Here is a 14,059-nt window from a genome sequence, read left to right as displayed (position 1 = left end):
TGCAAGAGCAATACAGTAAAATCCTTTGATATACTGTGAGAGAGAAATCAATTAATTGTTCGTCTTGCAGTGTATAAATGTAGTCAGATAACACTTTCTCTGAATGTTCTGTGGTCATTTTGTTGCCATTCTCATTGTAAGCCAAACAATGCCAAAGAGCCAAGATGGAATCCTAAAGTCTTTGTGATTTTGGAGGAAAAAAACTCCCGTACCATATTTTCTGCACTATAAGGCGCACCGCATAATAAGCCGCAGCTTCAATGGATGACCTATTTTAAAACTTTTTCATATATAAGGCGCGCCACATTATAAGGCGCATAGAATTAATGCTACAGTAGAGGCAGGGGTTATGTTATGCATCCATTAGATGGAACTGCACTAAAGGCGCAATATTGATCTATAAATAAGGCGCACCGGATTATAAGGCACACCGTCGGCTTTTTTGAACATTAAAGGCTTTTAGGTGTGCCTTATAGTGCGTAAAATACGGGAATCATGATCAATTCCACAAATTCAACCAATAGTTTCAGATCAAATTATCAATTAAGTGATTACTTATTATGTCAGTCCTTACTTAGGACAAAAATATTTTTTTACGCTCATGTACCTTCTTCTAATACTTTGCCCAAGATACATGCTTGGGTTTTAGCTTAGCAATTATCTGATTTTTACAGCTCCAGCAAATTCTCGTTTTCCTGTGGGAATTTGCAAAGGCAGTTGCGTGGGTACCATCAAGGGTGCCACACCCATGCCAACATGTCAACACAAGTTGGTTAGCCGTGTCTTTTCAGTCGGCTACACCTTCCCGTCTCTGTGAAGTTGCTGTCATGATGTATTCTTGCCATGGGAATAAACAAAACATGCGTGCCTATGATTCACCCCTGTCGTGGATGTTGTTCGTCCACGCAGCAATGATCAAGTCTAAAAAATTCTGCTATTTCCGATGGAAAGGGATGTTTTATTATTTCTTAACGGCACTCCGGACCGAACTGAATGCAAGTATTGTGACGGCAGCTGCAGAGTGGAAAATCTAGTTTTTCAGCTATGACTACACGGCACAACGAATCAGAAAGAAATATGCAAGAGGCGTTCTGAAAGCGCAACCGAGATTCCCACCTACCCAATGAAGGGGGGACGTGAAACTAATGTGGAACACGTAAGGAGTAGGACTCTTGTGACACCAACCGTTTTCTCTCGGCGCATTGACTGTCTGTCTTTGGGTCGCACGGACACACCCTTGTCATACCAGGCTTATTTGCCGTGTCTGTGCGAGACTAGTCTTGTATGCTCGCAAGCACAAAAGCCTCGGGAGGAAAAAAAGCCCTCGCTTGTGTTGAAAGCAAAATAAAATGAGTCATCCATAAAACACGCACTCCAAACATTTTCCGAATACATGGAGAGGTGGCTATTACCTGGATTCTAACCAAGAACATGTGACTTGCTAATAAATCTATGCTAGCTGTTAATGCTAACACTCTCACCTTTCAATCATAGAACTCATCAATAGGCAATACTGAATAAATTTTGAATTAAATATAAATGCAGGTCATTGACTTTTATTTGTTGGTGACAAGTGACAGGCATAACTCACTTTGTCAAATATTTTATTGCTAAAATGAGGTTCAATCCACAGGATTGGTTGTCCATTATTTGAAGCAGTTGAGGCTAAATGTATTGTTTTCAAGTGAAGAAATGTAGTCAACTGCCAATCCAGTGACCTCACACTAAGTGGAAAATAATTTCTCCACTACCTAGAAACAAAATGACAGTTGTTTTATATTTTTTCTTAGATGGGTGGTGTTTGAGGAGCCCGGCTTTTGTGGAGAGTCCTACATCCTGGAAAAGGGCTTGTACGGAAGCCCGGAGGACTGGGGTGCGCTCCGGGACCGGATTGCCTCGGCGATGCCTGTTGTGCTAGTAAGGCAGCTAACAATTGTGCTTTGGCAATGTAGTTTTTAGAGTACACCACTATAACCTACAGCAACAACAATAAACTTTCTTACGCTGTCAATCAAAATAGAGTGTAATTATATTGGTGACAACTATTAGGTTGCGCATGTGAACCTAATAAGGTGTCCGATAAGTGCTCGTAATCAGGGACGTACCAAGAAACGGGGACATGGTGTTGTTTTTAAACAGTTCATTATCTTACCTTGTTTATTCTCCGGCTCCTGACGTCGTAAGCGTTGGCATTTAAACTTTACTTTGCGCCGCACTTCAGCAATACTTCAACGCGTGTTTTGGGGATCAGTGCAAAATAGATCACTTCCGGGTTTGTGGTGCATTTAAGGGGTTCCCCCGGCGCGTAAATTTAAAATCTCTATAGTTAAAGACGTGACACTGAACACGATTATTTGTAGAAAATGAATGAATGTCTCGTTTAATTGTCACTATTTGCACTAATTGTATAATATTACCTTAGTATTAACGCTACCATGTAGACTGATTGTTTGAATGTTGCTTCATAAAAATATTATACCATATGTGGGACACCAAAGACTCAGTTCAAAGGTTGTCGGTACGAATCTCACCTCAGGTGATCCCAGGTGTGTTGGGAATGTTCTCCCCGCGTGTGTGGGTTTTATGTGCTTATTCAGGCTTCACGTCACCCAAAACATAAACATTAGATTAATGGCAGACTCTAAATTGTCCAAAGGTTGTTTTTGTTGTATATTTGTGCTCTGCAATTGATCACAATTGAGTGGTGGTTTTACTGAGGAGACCATTATGGTGATATGTGAAAATACAGACTTCAGTAAACCAGTCCAGGGTGTCCCCCACCAAGTAAAAGCATTATAGAAAATGTCTGCCAATTCTATATTGCGATAACGGAATCCTGATAAGATGGCCGTTTCAGTGACGTTGACATTTCAGTGCGTGTGACAAGTCACACTGGTGTCCTCACTTGACACGGGGAACTGATACTTTTGTTGATAAAATAAAAACTGTTGATCCGCCGTGGAAGCATGTGACACAGGAAACTCCAGAACAAATGAAATGCCCACTAAAAGAGGAAAATACTTGTCAGATGCTCTTGATGACTCATCTCATGGTGGGGTTTTTTTCTCTCTCTCGCTCTCTCTAAACCACATGATTATGAGTCTCAAAGCAAAGTCCATTGTTTTGCAGCGAAAATCACAAGAAAAACTTATGTGACTGACAATAATATGAAGCAGAGACACATAACTCTGTTGTTGCATTTCAGGAGGATTTTCAGAACGTGGCCAAGTTCAAGGTATGTGACACTTGTTTATCTAGCCGAGAAACCCGAGAGGGGCTCTCGGTTGGTGATTCATATATATATATATATATATATATATATATTTTTTTTTTTTTTTTTTTTGTGATGCAAAACGTGTTCTGTGACTCAGGTGCAACTTTTCTCCGAGCCAAGTTTTCAAGGCACCGTCCTCACTTTGGAGGACAGTGCGGCGACGCTGGAGCGAGGCTTCTCTGTGGCCTCCTGCAAGGTCCTTGTGGGAAGGTGAGCAATTTGCAACATGAACATGACATGGCTTCGATTAGCTCCATAATCGAGTTCATCTGAGCTTTGTGTTAATGATGTCCATTAGCTGGCTGGCTTTCGAAGGCCGAGACTTCACCGGCAGGATGTATCTGCTGGAGGAGGGCAACTACCAGGACGTGAGGGCGATGGGTTGTGTCGACGCGAGCGGCGCCATTCTGTCAGTGCAGACGGTCGGCTTCGTAAGTTGATTGCATCACGTGTGCTGGATATCGAAATTTTAAATGATGGACAACAAACAGTCATTGTGCATCCACCTGCGTTACCATTATAAATTGACATTTATATCAAAATGACAAGTGCATCTCAATACATGTTATAATGCTGCAATTGAGCAATATTTATAGTAATTGCAATTAAAAAAATAAAACCACCGAGCTACAAAATATGTTCAACATACTGGGTATGATATCCCAAAATAGAACAACAATGTACATTACAAGAATTCATTTGAAACGGTTAGAGGAAAATTTGCTTTTAGGTTTGCGGTGCATTTAAGGACTTGGGTCAGAACGTAAATTGCACATAAGTGTTTAACATTAAAAACAAGGTTTTATCAGCTTAATCAGGACAACTAATAACAATGTAATATAAATAAAATGTGTCGGTTTTGTTCATAGTGTCCGATAAAATTAATAAAAGCAAATCTCCTTTTTGTCATATTAATAGAATATTTTGCCAAGTGCACATAAAGGCAGATTGTTACTTTACCCTGAACGATCCATCGTAATGTTTTGGTTTTGCACACGGTCAAAAAAAGTACATTGAAAACACCCTGATATCATCTCAGTGATATTTAAATTTTTTTTGTAATTAAAACCCAAGAAAAGGAAATTGTACGTGTGGCACTAATATGCCACAAATATTCTGCTATGAAGCTTTTGAGTCAGACATGTGCCTGACCAAAACAGCATTGAGACGGTACAAAGGTCCGAGTGTTGTCTGTTTCTACGGTAACATTCCAAAAAATCTCCATTTGACTTTGCATGGCCGACAGCGCTCCGCCCATAGTTTTTCTTGAAACCCTTTTCTCCCTCTTGGCAGGAGTTTTCCCAGCCCTCCATCGTTCTTTTCGAGCGTTGCGGTCTGCGTGGAAAGCGGGTGGTGTTGACGGACGGATGCGTCAACCTTCAGCTGGCTGAGGGCTGCGCTCGGGTCCAGTCGGTGCTGGCGGAGGGGGGCATGTGAGTTCGTTTATCATCGTCGTCGTCACTGCGCGGCTAATCCAGGCTGCAGCCGAGCCACCTACAACTTTTCTGCAGTGTGCACACTTTTAAACCCATTTTTGTTCCACATACGTTATTCCTAACCCTCGGTGTTGCATCACAGAAGTCCATTTGGAGCTTTTAATTGTTGTTTTATTATCTTTGTTATTGTTTCTGTTACTCCTCCCACAAAAACACGCACATGACGTTTATTGAGAACTCTAAATTGTACATAGATGAGTGAATGGTTGTTTGTCTATATGTGCTAATTAAAGGTTGGGGAACTCTGGAACCCTTTACTGGAGAAACCTCAAAAATTCTCAGTGTTTACCAACCTTTAATTAGCCAAAGCACATATTTTGCAACAAATCTCACAGAACACTACTGAACAAAATTGGCGCAAAAAGTAGTATAATTACACTTGTCTCAATTTACTCACATATTTACTTGGTGTGTTGTGAAATCTGGGCCAGTTTAGCACAACACAAAACTAATATATTGTTATACAAATGGAGATAGAAGTTCTGCCAAGACAGATATAGATGAACAAAGATATACCGTAATTTCCGGCCTACAGAGCGCACCAGATTATAAACCTCACCCAGTACATTTGTAAAGGACATACCATTTGGTACATAGATAAGCCGCACCTGTGTAAAAGCCGCAAGTGCCCAGAGTTTTAATACCCTAGCTTAGCTTAACGTAGCAACAACACGGTAGCACGATCAGGGCTGGTTAAAAAAAAAACATACTGGTAAAAAAAAAAAAAAAAAAAACTGCTGTGGCAGCTACACAGTACAAACATGGCAGCACAGAACTAACACAGCTGGTTAAAAAAAAAAAAACATACCTAAATCACTGAGACACGGCAGAAACACGCTGGCGCGGCGCTAACAGGGCCGGTTAAAAAAAAACATAACTGGTAAAAAGCACTGAGACACGGCAGTAACACAGCAACACAGCGCTAGTGCAGCGCAAAAAAAAAAAAAAAAACATACCAGTAAAAGTCACTTCCTCGGCACATATATTCCACTGGTCTCACTCATAGCTTTTCCGCTCGATTGCCCCCTTGCGGCCGTGAGAGAAAAAAAAATGCACAAATTAGCTGCATCCCCGCATAAGCCGCAGGGTTGAAAGCGTGTGGGGAAAAAAAGTCGCTTATAGGCCAGAAATTACGGTATTCGTAATATATCATTTTCAGACCAAATAAGTGAAACTGATCAATTTCTCGCAGAATACCTGATCTCTCGCAAAACATTACAATGTAATTTGGTCCTACAAAAAACTCTAGAAGTGCCATTTTTGTGTTCATGTCTGGGGAGCAGTTTGAGGTTGAATGCATGTATGCTGAGGGGAAAACAGTGCCAGCACTTCTTTTTGAGCGCGATGGCGCGGGGTGACAATGATGACGGTGGAAATCTGCTGCTGATGTGTGAGATTTTGATCGTCCGTGTGAGCCTAGTTGAGGAAATACAAAGCGCGCTGTGTGCGGGCGAACTTTCAGCGGCGGCACATTCCTCCTGCTCACGACGCAATGGTTTAAGCCAAAGTGGTCCAGTTCGGTTCAGTTTGGCAGGGTGGGCTTTTAACTCCTCCCTTTCAGTTTTGTACCCTGAATGGTGCGTATAATAAGTGTTGTTGTACAATTCAAATACAGTAGTTGGAGAGCCTCCACAATTTTTGACAGTGGGATTTTATACATTATATACAGATAGTAAAGCCTCACAGTTCTGAGGTTCTGGGTTCGATCCCGGACCCGCCTGTGTGGCGTTTATATGTTCTCCCCCTGCCTGCGTGGGTTTCCTCCAGGCACTCCGGTTTCCTCCCACATCCCAAAAATATACAACATTAATTGGACACTAAAGTGCCCCTAGGTGTGAGTGTGAGTGCAGCTGTTTGTCTCGATGTGCCGTGCGATTGGCTGGCGACCAGTTCAGGGTGTGCCCCGACTCATGCCCGTTGACAGCTGGGATAGACTCCAGCACCCCCGTGACCCTCATGAGGATAAGCGGCAAAGAAAATGGATGGATGGATTTTATATATAAAAAGAAAAATGCTAGGTTACAGAAATGAATTAGCTATTTTGCGTGTTCAAAACATTACCGTTAGCATCAACAGCATTATCCAAGGTGTCATTTTTACTGTATACACCATATCAAAGTTTAAAAATTGTGCACATCAAAAAGACAAAAAAAAACAACAGTTGGTCATGATAATTCTTGTTTACTTTGTGTGTTGTCAGGTGGATATTATATGAGGGGATTAACTATCGGGGTCCTCAGATTCTGATCAAACCCGGAGAGGTACCCGACTGGCGTCAGTTTAGCAAGTGGAGTAAAATTGGATCCCTCCGTCCACTTTTACAGGTACACAATGACCCGACTCAAAGCGCTCGCTGGTTTATTTTTATCCAACGTATTTCCTCAAATAATTCCCCTATGCGCAACCCGCAGAGGCACGTTCACTTCCGGTTGAGGAACAGACAGACGCGGCTCATGATGACAGTGACCGGCGATCTGGAAGAGGTCAAACTGCTGCGGATTCAAGAGGCCGAGGAGACTGACGGCCTTGAGCAGATTTGGGTCTACCGCGGCGGACATCTCCACTGCAAGGTGTCAAGGGGGATTGCTTTGGGTTCCACCAAAATAGAGGGAACCACTGTGATTAATGTCGCTGACTTTGGGGGTTGGACATTGTGTATTCCAGCTTCTGGAGGAGTGCTGCCTGAGTCCCAGTGGCAGCGTAACCATAGCGGGAAGCCGCGTGGGCCTCGTGCCAGAAGTGGACAACCACGTGTGGAGCATCACACCTGAAGGGTTCATCCGCTACGTGCCTACGTCTGATCTGGTCTTGGAGGTGAAAGGTAAGCTTTTAGGCTTCCTAAGAAAACAATGCCGAAACTCACAAAAACATAACTGTACCGTAGATATGTCCTTGAATACGGAATGGAATAAACTTTATTAGCATCACGAGAATATGATGTTAATCGATGCCGAGTTTTGTTAAAAAAAAATATTTTTCGTGTGAATTAGCTCAGTTATTTTCAGCAAGTGCGCTGCAACAGATTATCAGGCATGGCGCAGGTTCAGTGCAAAAACAATGAACATGCTGCCCTGATATCTATCCATCCATTTTCTTTGCCGCTTATCCTCACGAAGGTCGCAGGGAGTGTTGAGTACAGGGTACACCCTGAACTGGTTGGCAGCCAATCGCAGGGCACATGGAGACAAACAGCCGCACACACAATCACACCTTGGGGCAATTTAGAGTGTCCAATTAATGTCAGATGGTTTTGGGATGTGGGAGGAAATCCACACAGGCACGGGGAGAACGTGCAAACTCCAGACAGGGACAGGGATTGAACCCGGGACCTCAGAACTTGTGAGGCCAACGCATTACCAGCCTATAACTCAAAATACTCTTATCGCAAATCATCTTTCCCTCTGGAATTGAATGGAAACCTAATAATCAGTTCCAGCCTCCTCTCTTAAAATAAACAAAAAAAAAACATTTTTGTAATGTCATCTATGTCAATCAGCTTTGCTCAATTCACATCAAAAGGTACAATAAACCAGTAATTCCAAATGTAACTAAACGGGCCAAAATTTCACAATTCGTAAAAATCGTTTGAAAATTGAGACAAATATTATAAGTCTGTATGTGTTTTGTGGGCGGCGCATTGGATCAGCTGGTAAAGCGTTGGCCTCACAATTCTGAGGTCCCGGGTTCAATCCCGGACCCGCCTGTGTGGAGTTTGCATGTTTTCCCCGTGCCTGTGTGGGTTTCCTCCGGACACTCCGGTTTCCTCCCACATCCCAAAAACATGCGACATACATTGGACACTCTAAATTGCCCCGAGGTGTGATTGTGAGTGCGGCTTTTTGTCTCCGTGTGCCCTGCGATTGGCTGGCAACCAGTTCAGGGTGTACCCCGCCCCGTGCCTGTTGACAGCTGAGATAGGCTCAAGCACTCCCGTGACCCTTGTGAGGATAAGTGGCTAAAAAAATGGATGAATGGATGTGTTTTGTGGAAATTTTGCAGGGTTGGAAATTGTCACCTTTACTCCCATTTTGAGCATCATTGTCCACAGCGACATCTTGTGGAATAAAATAGACATTTAACATGAAGGATGATGTGAATATAAATTATGCGAATTGTCTTTTCTTTTGCAGGGGGGGTTCATTATGACAAAAACCAAGTGATCCTCAACACCCTGGATCCAAATAAAGCACACCAAAAGTGGGACGTGGAAATTATTTAAGACTCGCCAGCACAGCACGACAAGTGTTTAAGTACTATGTGCACTTTTGCTCAAATTTTGTAATTTTGTCGTTGTCGAAAGACCTCTTTGGGAATGTATCACTGCCGACTATATAATACAAGCAACGAGGTTCGAACTTGAAAGAAAACACTTCCAGTACTATAGCTTAAGGTTGTTTTGCATTTTTCAATGAATGAATCAGTTTCCCATTTTGTAATAAACTTAAACAGTGTTGACACATCTCGTGTATTTTGTTCCGAATGTTATTTTACATTTTATTCAGTTATAATAATAAAAAGTCTACTTTCCTTAGCTCACCTTGCATGATCTTTAATTGTTCAAATCCACATGACGACAACAAACTTTTGATAGGACAATGAAAGCATGCACTTCATAAACAATAATTTAGAGCCTACCGTACATATAATGATGTTCCCTAAAGTAAGAATTGGAGTTGCTTTAAAAATTGTGTGAATACTGAGGTATGCGAATGTCAAGTGCTCCCAACAGATCCTGTGCAGTGAAGATTGGAACTTCAAGCCATTTTTACAGACGTCATGGAAAAATGGATACAGATTTTTCTTTTATCATTGTTATTTTTTTTAATGATGTATGCACAAACCCAGGAAAGGCAGGATGTGGCCACGACTGCTCACTATTATAACAGTTTCTCTGTTTGGGAGCTAATTTTAAATTATATTTAAGAAAAAAGCAGTGACACTAAATTTGCAAGAAAATACGTTAAACAAAACAAACAAAAACATTGACTTTAGAATAAATTCTCGTTTCGGCATCGACAGCACTGGGAGTGTCTACTCACCGATGTGGTCGGAAACAACTTAATAGAGCACGTCTGTGTGTATTAATAGCAGACAAAATATTGACTTAAGTCTGTTCGTAATGAAAAACTGAGATAACCTGAAATGTACACACCTCAACGCTTGATTACCAGAGTAATAACACGGTGATAGGAAAGCACACTCATTCATGTACCTTGCGATAAAATTCTCAAGAAGGGTTGTCGGGACAACAATATGAACAACAGGATTTGTCCCACTTTTGATCCCGTCTAAATAGATGTGAGTCTTCAACGTTACCTTGTAAAGAAAAGAATCAGCACAGATTCATTCTCTCTCTCAGTATTGTGTTGCCGTTTCCTGTGTCGGATTGTGGTCCATGTTTTGCTCCTCGTTCTCTGGCTCCTCAGTCACGCTGATGACCGTCTTGCCTCTGGCGTGGCCGAGCTCCAATTTCTGAAAAGCCTGTGGAACCTGGCTGAATGGGAACCGGGCCTCCACCACTGGCAAGATCTGTCCACGCAAAACGTGGTGGAGAAAAAGAGTTAAAAAAAAATAAGTAAATGGGTTTATCAAACACAAATAATGACTAATTTCATCTCCCAAAGACATTTCAAAGTTCTTAACACTTTTTAAGTACTTTGAAGCTGAATTCATCATTCACTTTGAATCATCTTTTCTCAAGATCGCGACACTCTCTGCTTCATATCATGACATATTTTTTTAATATCATACTTAAACATACATTGTTCACGTGTCAGGTGCTGAGTGCCAACATGTTGGCATTTCTCCCTACCATAATCAGCATCACATGATAAGATTCACCATCTAATCCAGGGGTGCCCAGACTTTTTTTTACCCCAAGATCTACTTTTCAAGCAGCCAGCTTCTCGCGATTGATGGGGGACATTTTTAAAAAAAAAATTTTTAACCCATTCATGGGCAGCGTCCGATTTTTGGGACATCATGATTTTCACGCATTGTATCCTTAATATGTCAAAATATTGAAGTATTTTAATATGAAGCCATAATTTGATATCAGGAGAGGATAACTCATCGGTCAAAGTTAGCAGTTGGATTTTTGGGACGGGATTATAAATTAGTAAAGTTATCATATAACTTAACAATAAACAAAAAAGAAGTTATTTCCTTGATTGTGGCCTGTTAGATGACTTTTATCTCAATAAGGGAATAAATTGCCACCCTGCCCATGAATGGGTTAAGAATGACCAATGATGAAATAGAATGACCAACTCACAAAGATCTACCCACTACAAAAAAAAAGCAAAACATATTTATTTTAAAGTATAGTGAGGATTCTTTACGTGTAAATGTATGTTTGTGTGCCTTGCATAACCGCATGAGCCAATATTACACAACATATTGAACTTTAAACAATCTCCGATGTCCTTCCACACATCAGCCATGGCTTCACAGCGCCTTTGCAGCTGCAGAGATTTTATTGAAGATAATATTTCCACCTTATTTTTAAAATATCATCTTGGAAGGACTTCTTGTTATTAACGATGATGTGACGAACCTGGAATGATCCTTCAGTGGCGGTTTTCGCTGTTGAACTATATTGTGTGAAAAGTGACTGCCGTGCGGCCAGTTTTGGGATTTTAGTTCGTTCACTTTTCTCATTCGCAGCTTGCTTTTCGGAGGAAATGTGGGCATCATATTTTCCATAAACAGTTAAAAAATGCCACGACACATTTCACCACACTAGCAGATGAGGCACTTGACATTGTGAAAAAAACTCCACCTCACATTCCGTATGAAAGTGATACGTTTTTGTCTTATTTACTGCAGCTTCCATACTCATTTGTTTCCTGTACTGTTGTTGTTTGCACATATGCGGTAAACTACATAAAGTAATGCAACGCTGCCATCTACTGGGATCTGTTAGTCAAAAGGTATTACATCCAAAAATTGGCACCACAGGATATTGCTTTCCTAAAGGGAAATGGTGGTGTCCATAAAAGGTACATCGTTTACTGTATTTATTATCGTACGTGAATGCGTCTATTACTAATATTTGTGAAAAAGGTTTATTCTCAAAGTAATTGTTGTACAAAATAGGCGTTATACTATAAAATCAGTTATGACGAGTTATGTACAGGGTTATATTTTATAATGTTTCTCTAAGAGACAACAATTCATTCAGCAAGCTGTTGGTGGTAAAATAAATGATTACAACGTAGATCCTGGGGATAGTAGAAACCGCATTTTATATTTAGCCTGCATGAACAAATAACCAGAATTCCCGAGCTTACAATGCAGGAAATGTGAGGGCGGGGTACAGAATGTGATGAGGCTGGACAATCCCGAGCATGTCCAGCCTGTTATTCTGGTCAGCATCTCTCGTTATTAAACAATGAATGGTCAGAGCGGCTGTGTCACACTGGAAAAACTTCTGACCGAGAGTTGAGCTGAGGGAGGGCGTGGGGGTCCACAGCTTCCCGCCATTGGTCTAAATCAGCTGCTTGCTGTAAACCCCCGTGACAAAAGGTCCGATACGCCCGTGCGAATGGTTGTTCAGCACTCTGTAAAAACCCATTCAGCATCTCCCGGCTTCGGACTCCCTCGGACACCGACCCACTAGCGCAGCAGGAATGTAACGTGCGTACAGTATACACAATTCCTGCTTTGTTTATCTTCGTTCTGAATTACAATCCTCAAACGTGATTTTAATGTGACTCTATGGGCAAAGGTTGTTATGATCAATCATGTTATTGGTAATGAGTCAATCCAGTACCTTCCCGCTATCCACCAGCTGGCTGACCTCATCCAGGCCAGGCCCGTCTGGGGTGTAGAACCCCCAGCGGTAGAAGAATCCATTTGAAACCATATTCTAGTGAAGGGACCAAAGTGAAGGCAAATATGTAAAGGCAAGGAATTATGACACAGCATTTAGTACAACGTAGTACAGACAAATTAGACATGACAGATGTGAACAAAGATGTACAAGTATGATTAATTAATACGGTGAATACTCAGTTCTGGAACGTCTCCGTTCTCAAATAAATCGGTTTTCGAACGAAAATTGGTACTCGAACAACCCTGACAAAACCCGGGAATTACATAACGCATGCCTGTGTCACTTTTTGTAAAAATATATATTTTTTCTTTTTTTTTTTTTGCTCTTTTTCCCCTCATTGTTGTTGTTTAAAGTTGTTCTACACTTTTGTTAATTAAAAAAAAAAAGTTTGCAGGGCTGGGGGCTGAGCCGCAACAGATACTGCAATGCACTCCCAGCCTAGCCTACTCTACTACTAAAGCATACATTTAAAGCAAAAAAAAATGTATTTCTTAAATAATTTTATTTTCTAAAGTATTTAAACTATACATGTGTTTCTACTATGCAGTTTATTATCAGGAAAAACTAAAAAAAAACTGCTTTAAAAAGCCCATTTTTTTAGGCTTGGAACGCATTATTTTTTTCCCATTAATTCTAATTGGAAATATCGATTTGGTTTTCGAACCGCCTTGTGGAACGGATTGCGGTCGAAAATCGAGGTTGTACTGTAGAGTTTCTCTTTTTTTTGTATGAACAGTCCGGCAACTCTGAGGACAGCACTTCTTAACAGAAAACAATTGGTTCAGGTGTAACAAAATTCATTTTCTCAAGGGAAAATGTGACTGGGTTGCTTATTCCGTATAAAGATTCTTACCACATAATAATACAAAATAAATTACCTTGGCCTTCTCTCAGGCTTGTGAATATTGATGGGGCGTTAAGGCAGTTTAGCCTTGACAATGATAATGCCTTTCTTCAGTAATATTCTTACAGTTTTTTTATTTTTTTTATTGCCACAATACTGTTCATCCACGATATTTCTCTGCAGTTGGCAGTCAGGAACCAAAATGTACCCCAGGTTTTTTTTTTTTTTCCCCCTTCGGTCCCAGATGACTTTGGGTGAGACGTGGGCTACGCCACGGACTGCTGTCAATCCAATATGCTTATTTTTGGAACGTGGGATGGACGCTGTACAGTACAGCCGCACAAACACGGGGAAAACATTCAAACTCCACACACCCAGAACTGAGATTTGAACCACAAACCTCAGAACTGTGAGTTGCTATTTGATAGTGAAATCTTGTCAAGTATTTCTTAAATTTGATGAGTGAAATAGGCACTCGTTTGGATTCACCACTATTCTTATAATTGTATGACATATTCTTATCGTTCGTTAAAATAGGGATTAATAATGTATGTAATGTAACAAGTGCAGCTTTTCTAACCTACAACGATGGCTAAAGATGTAAACAC

General features: G+C 41.0%; 3 protein-coding genes across 9 annotated transcripts in view; 1 reads left to right on the top strand and 2 right to left on the bottom strand.

Moving 5' to 3' along the window:
• LOC133496795 (protein ripply2-like) overlaps nucleotides 1–2,258 on the bottom strand; it is a 27,986-nt gene extending 25,728 nt beyond the window's left edge. Inside the window, exon 1 of one of the 4 annotated variants that reach the window (XM_061812791.1) lies at nucleotides 2,153–2,258. The gene's annotated coding sequence lies outside the window, so the exon portion shown is untranslated. The remainder of the gene's footprint in view (nucleotides 1–2,152) is intronic. The other 3 variants (XM_061812794.1, XM_061812795.1, XM_061812792.1) reach the window with 3 other exon arrangements.
• LOC133496790 (beta/gamma crystallin domain-containing protein 1-like) overlaps nucleotides 1–9,268 on the top strand; it is a 23,119-nt gene extending 13,851 nt beyond the window's left edge. The window contains exons 14-22 of the mRNA XM_061812781.1: nucleotides 1,791–1,917; nucleotides 3,206–3,235; nucleotides 3,372–3,484; nucleotides 3,573–3,705; nucleotides 4,568–4,707; nucleotides 6,971–7,094; nucleotides 7,182–7,340; nucleotides 7,435–7,591; nucleotides 8,901–9,268. Coding sequence (XP_061668765.1) covers nucleotides 1,791–1,917; nucleotides 3,206–3,235; nucleotides 3,372–3,484; nucleotides 3,573–3,705; nucleotides 4,568–4,707; nucleotides 6,971–7,094; nucleotides 7,182–7,340; nucleotides 7,435–7,591; nucleotides 8,901–8,989 — 1,072 coding nt within the window. The 3' untranslated portion in view covers nucleotides 8,990–9,268. The remainder of the gene's footprint in view (nucleotides 1–1,790; nucleotides 1,918–3,205; nucleotides 3,236–3,371; nucleotides 3,485–3,572; nucleotides 3,706–4,567; nucleotides 4,708–6,970; nucleotides 7,095–7,181; nucleotides 7,341–7,434; nucleotides 7,592–8,900) is intronic.
• LOC133496793 (reticulon-4-interacting protein 1 homolog, mitochondrial-like) overlaps nucleotides 3,618–14,059 on the bottom strand; it is a 27,147-nt gene continuing 16,705 nt past the window's right edge. For 2 of the 4 annotated variants that reach the window (XM_061812785.1, XM_061812786.1), the window contains 2 exons: nucleotides 12,545–12,640; nucleotides 9,395–10,299 (listed from right to left, as the gene is read on the bottom strand). In XM_061812785.1, the coding sequence (XP_061668769.1) occupies nucleotides 10,126–10,299; nucleotides 12,545–12,640 (270 nt within the window). In that variant the 3' untranslated portion in view covers nucleotides 9,395–10,125. Of the gene's footprint in view, nucleotides 3,729–9,379; nucleotides 10,300–12,544; nucleotides 12,641–14,059 lie in introns of those variants that run through there. The other 2 variants (XM_061812787.1, XM_061812788.1) reach the window with 2 other exon arrangements.

The sequence above is a fragment of the Syngnathoides biaculeatus genome, chromosome 23, assembly GCF_019802595.1.
Source record: "Syngnathoides biaculeatus isolate LvHL_M chromosome 23, ASM1980259v1, whole genome shotgun sequence".
NCBI classification, from domain to species: domain Eukaryota; kingdom Metazoa; phylum Chordata; class Actinopteri; order Syngnathiformes; family Syngnathidae; genus Syngnathoides; species Syngnathoides biaculeatus.
This window is presented reverse-complemented; position numbering and strand designations above follow the sequence as displayed.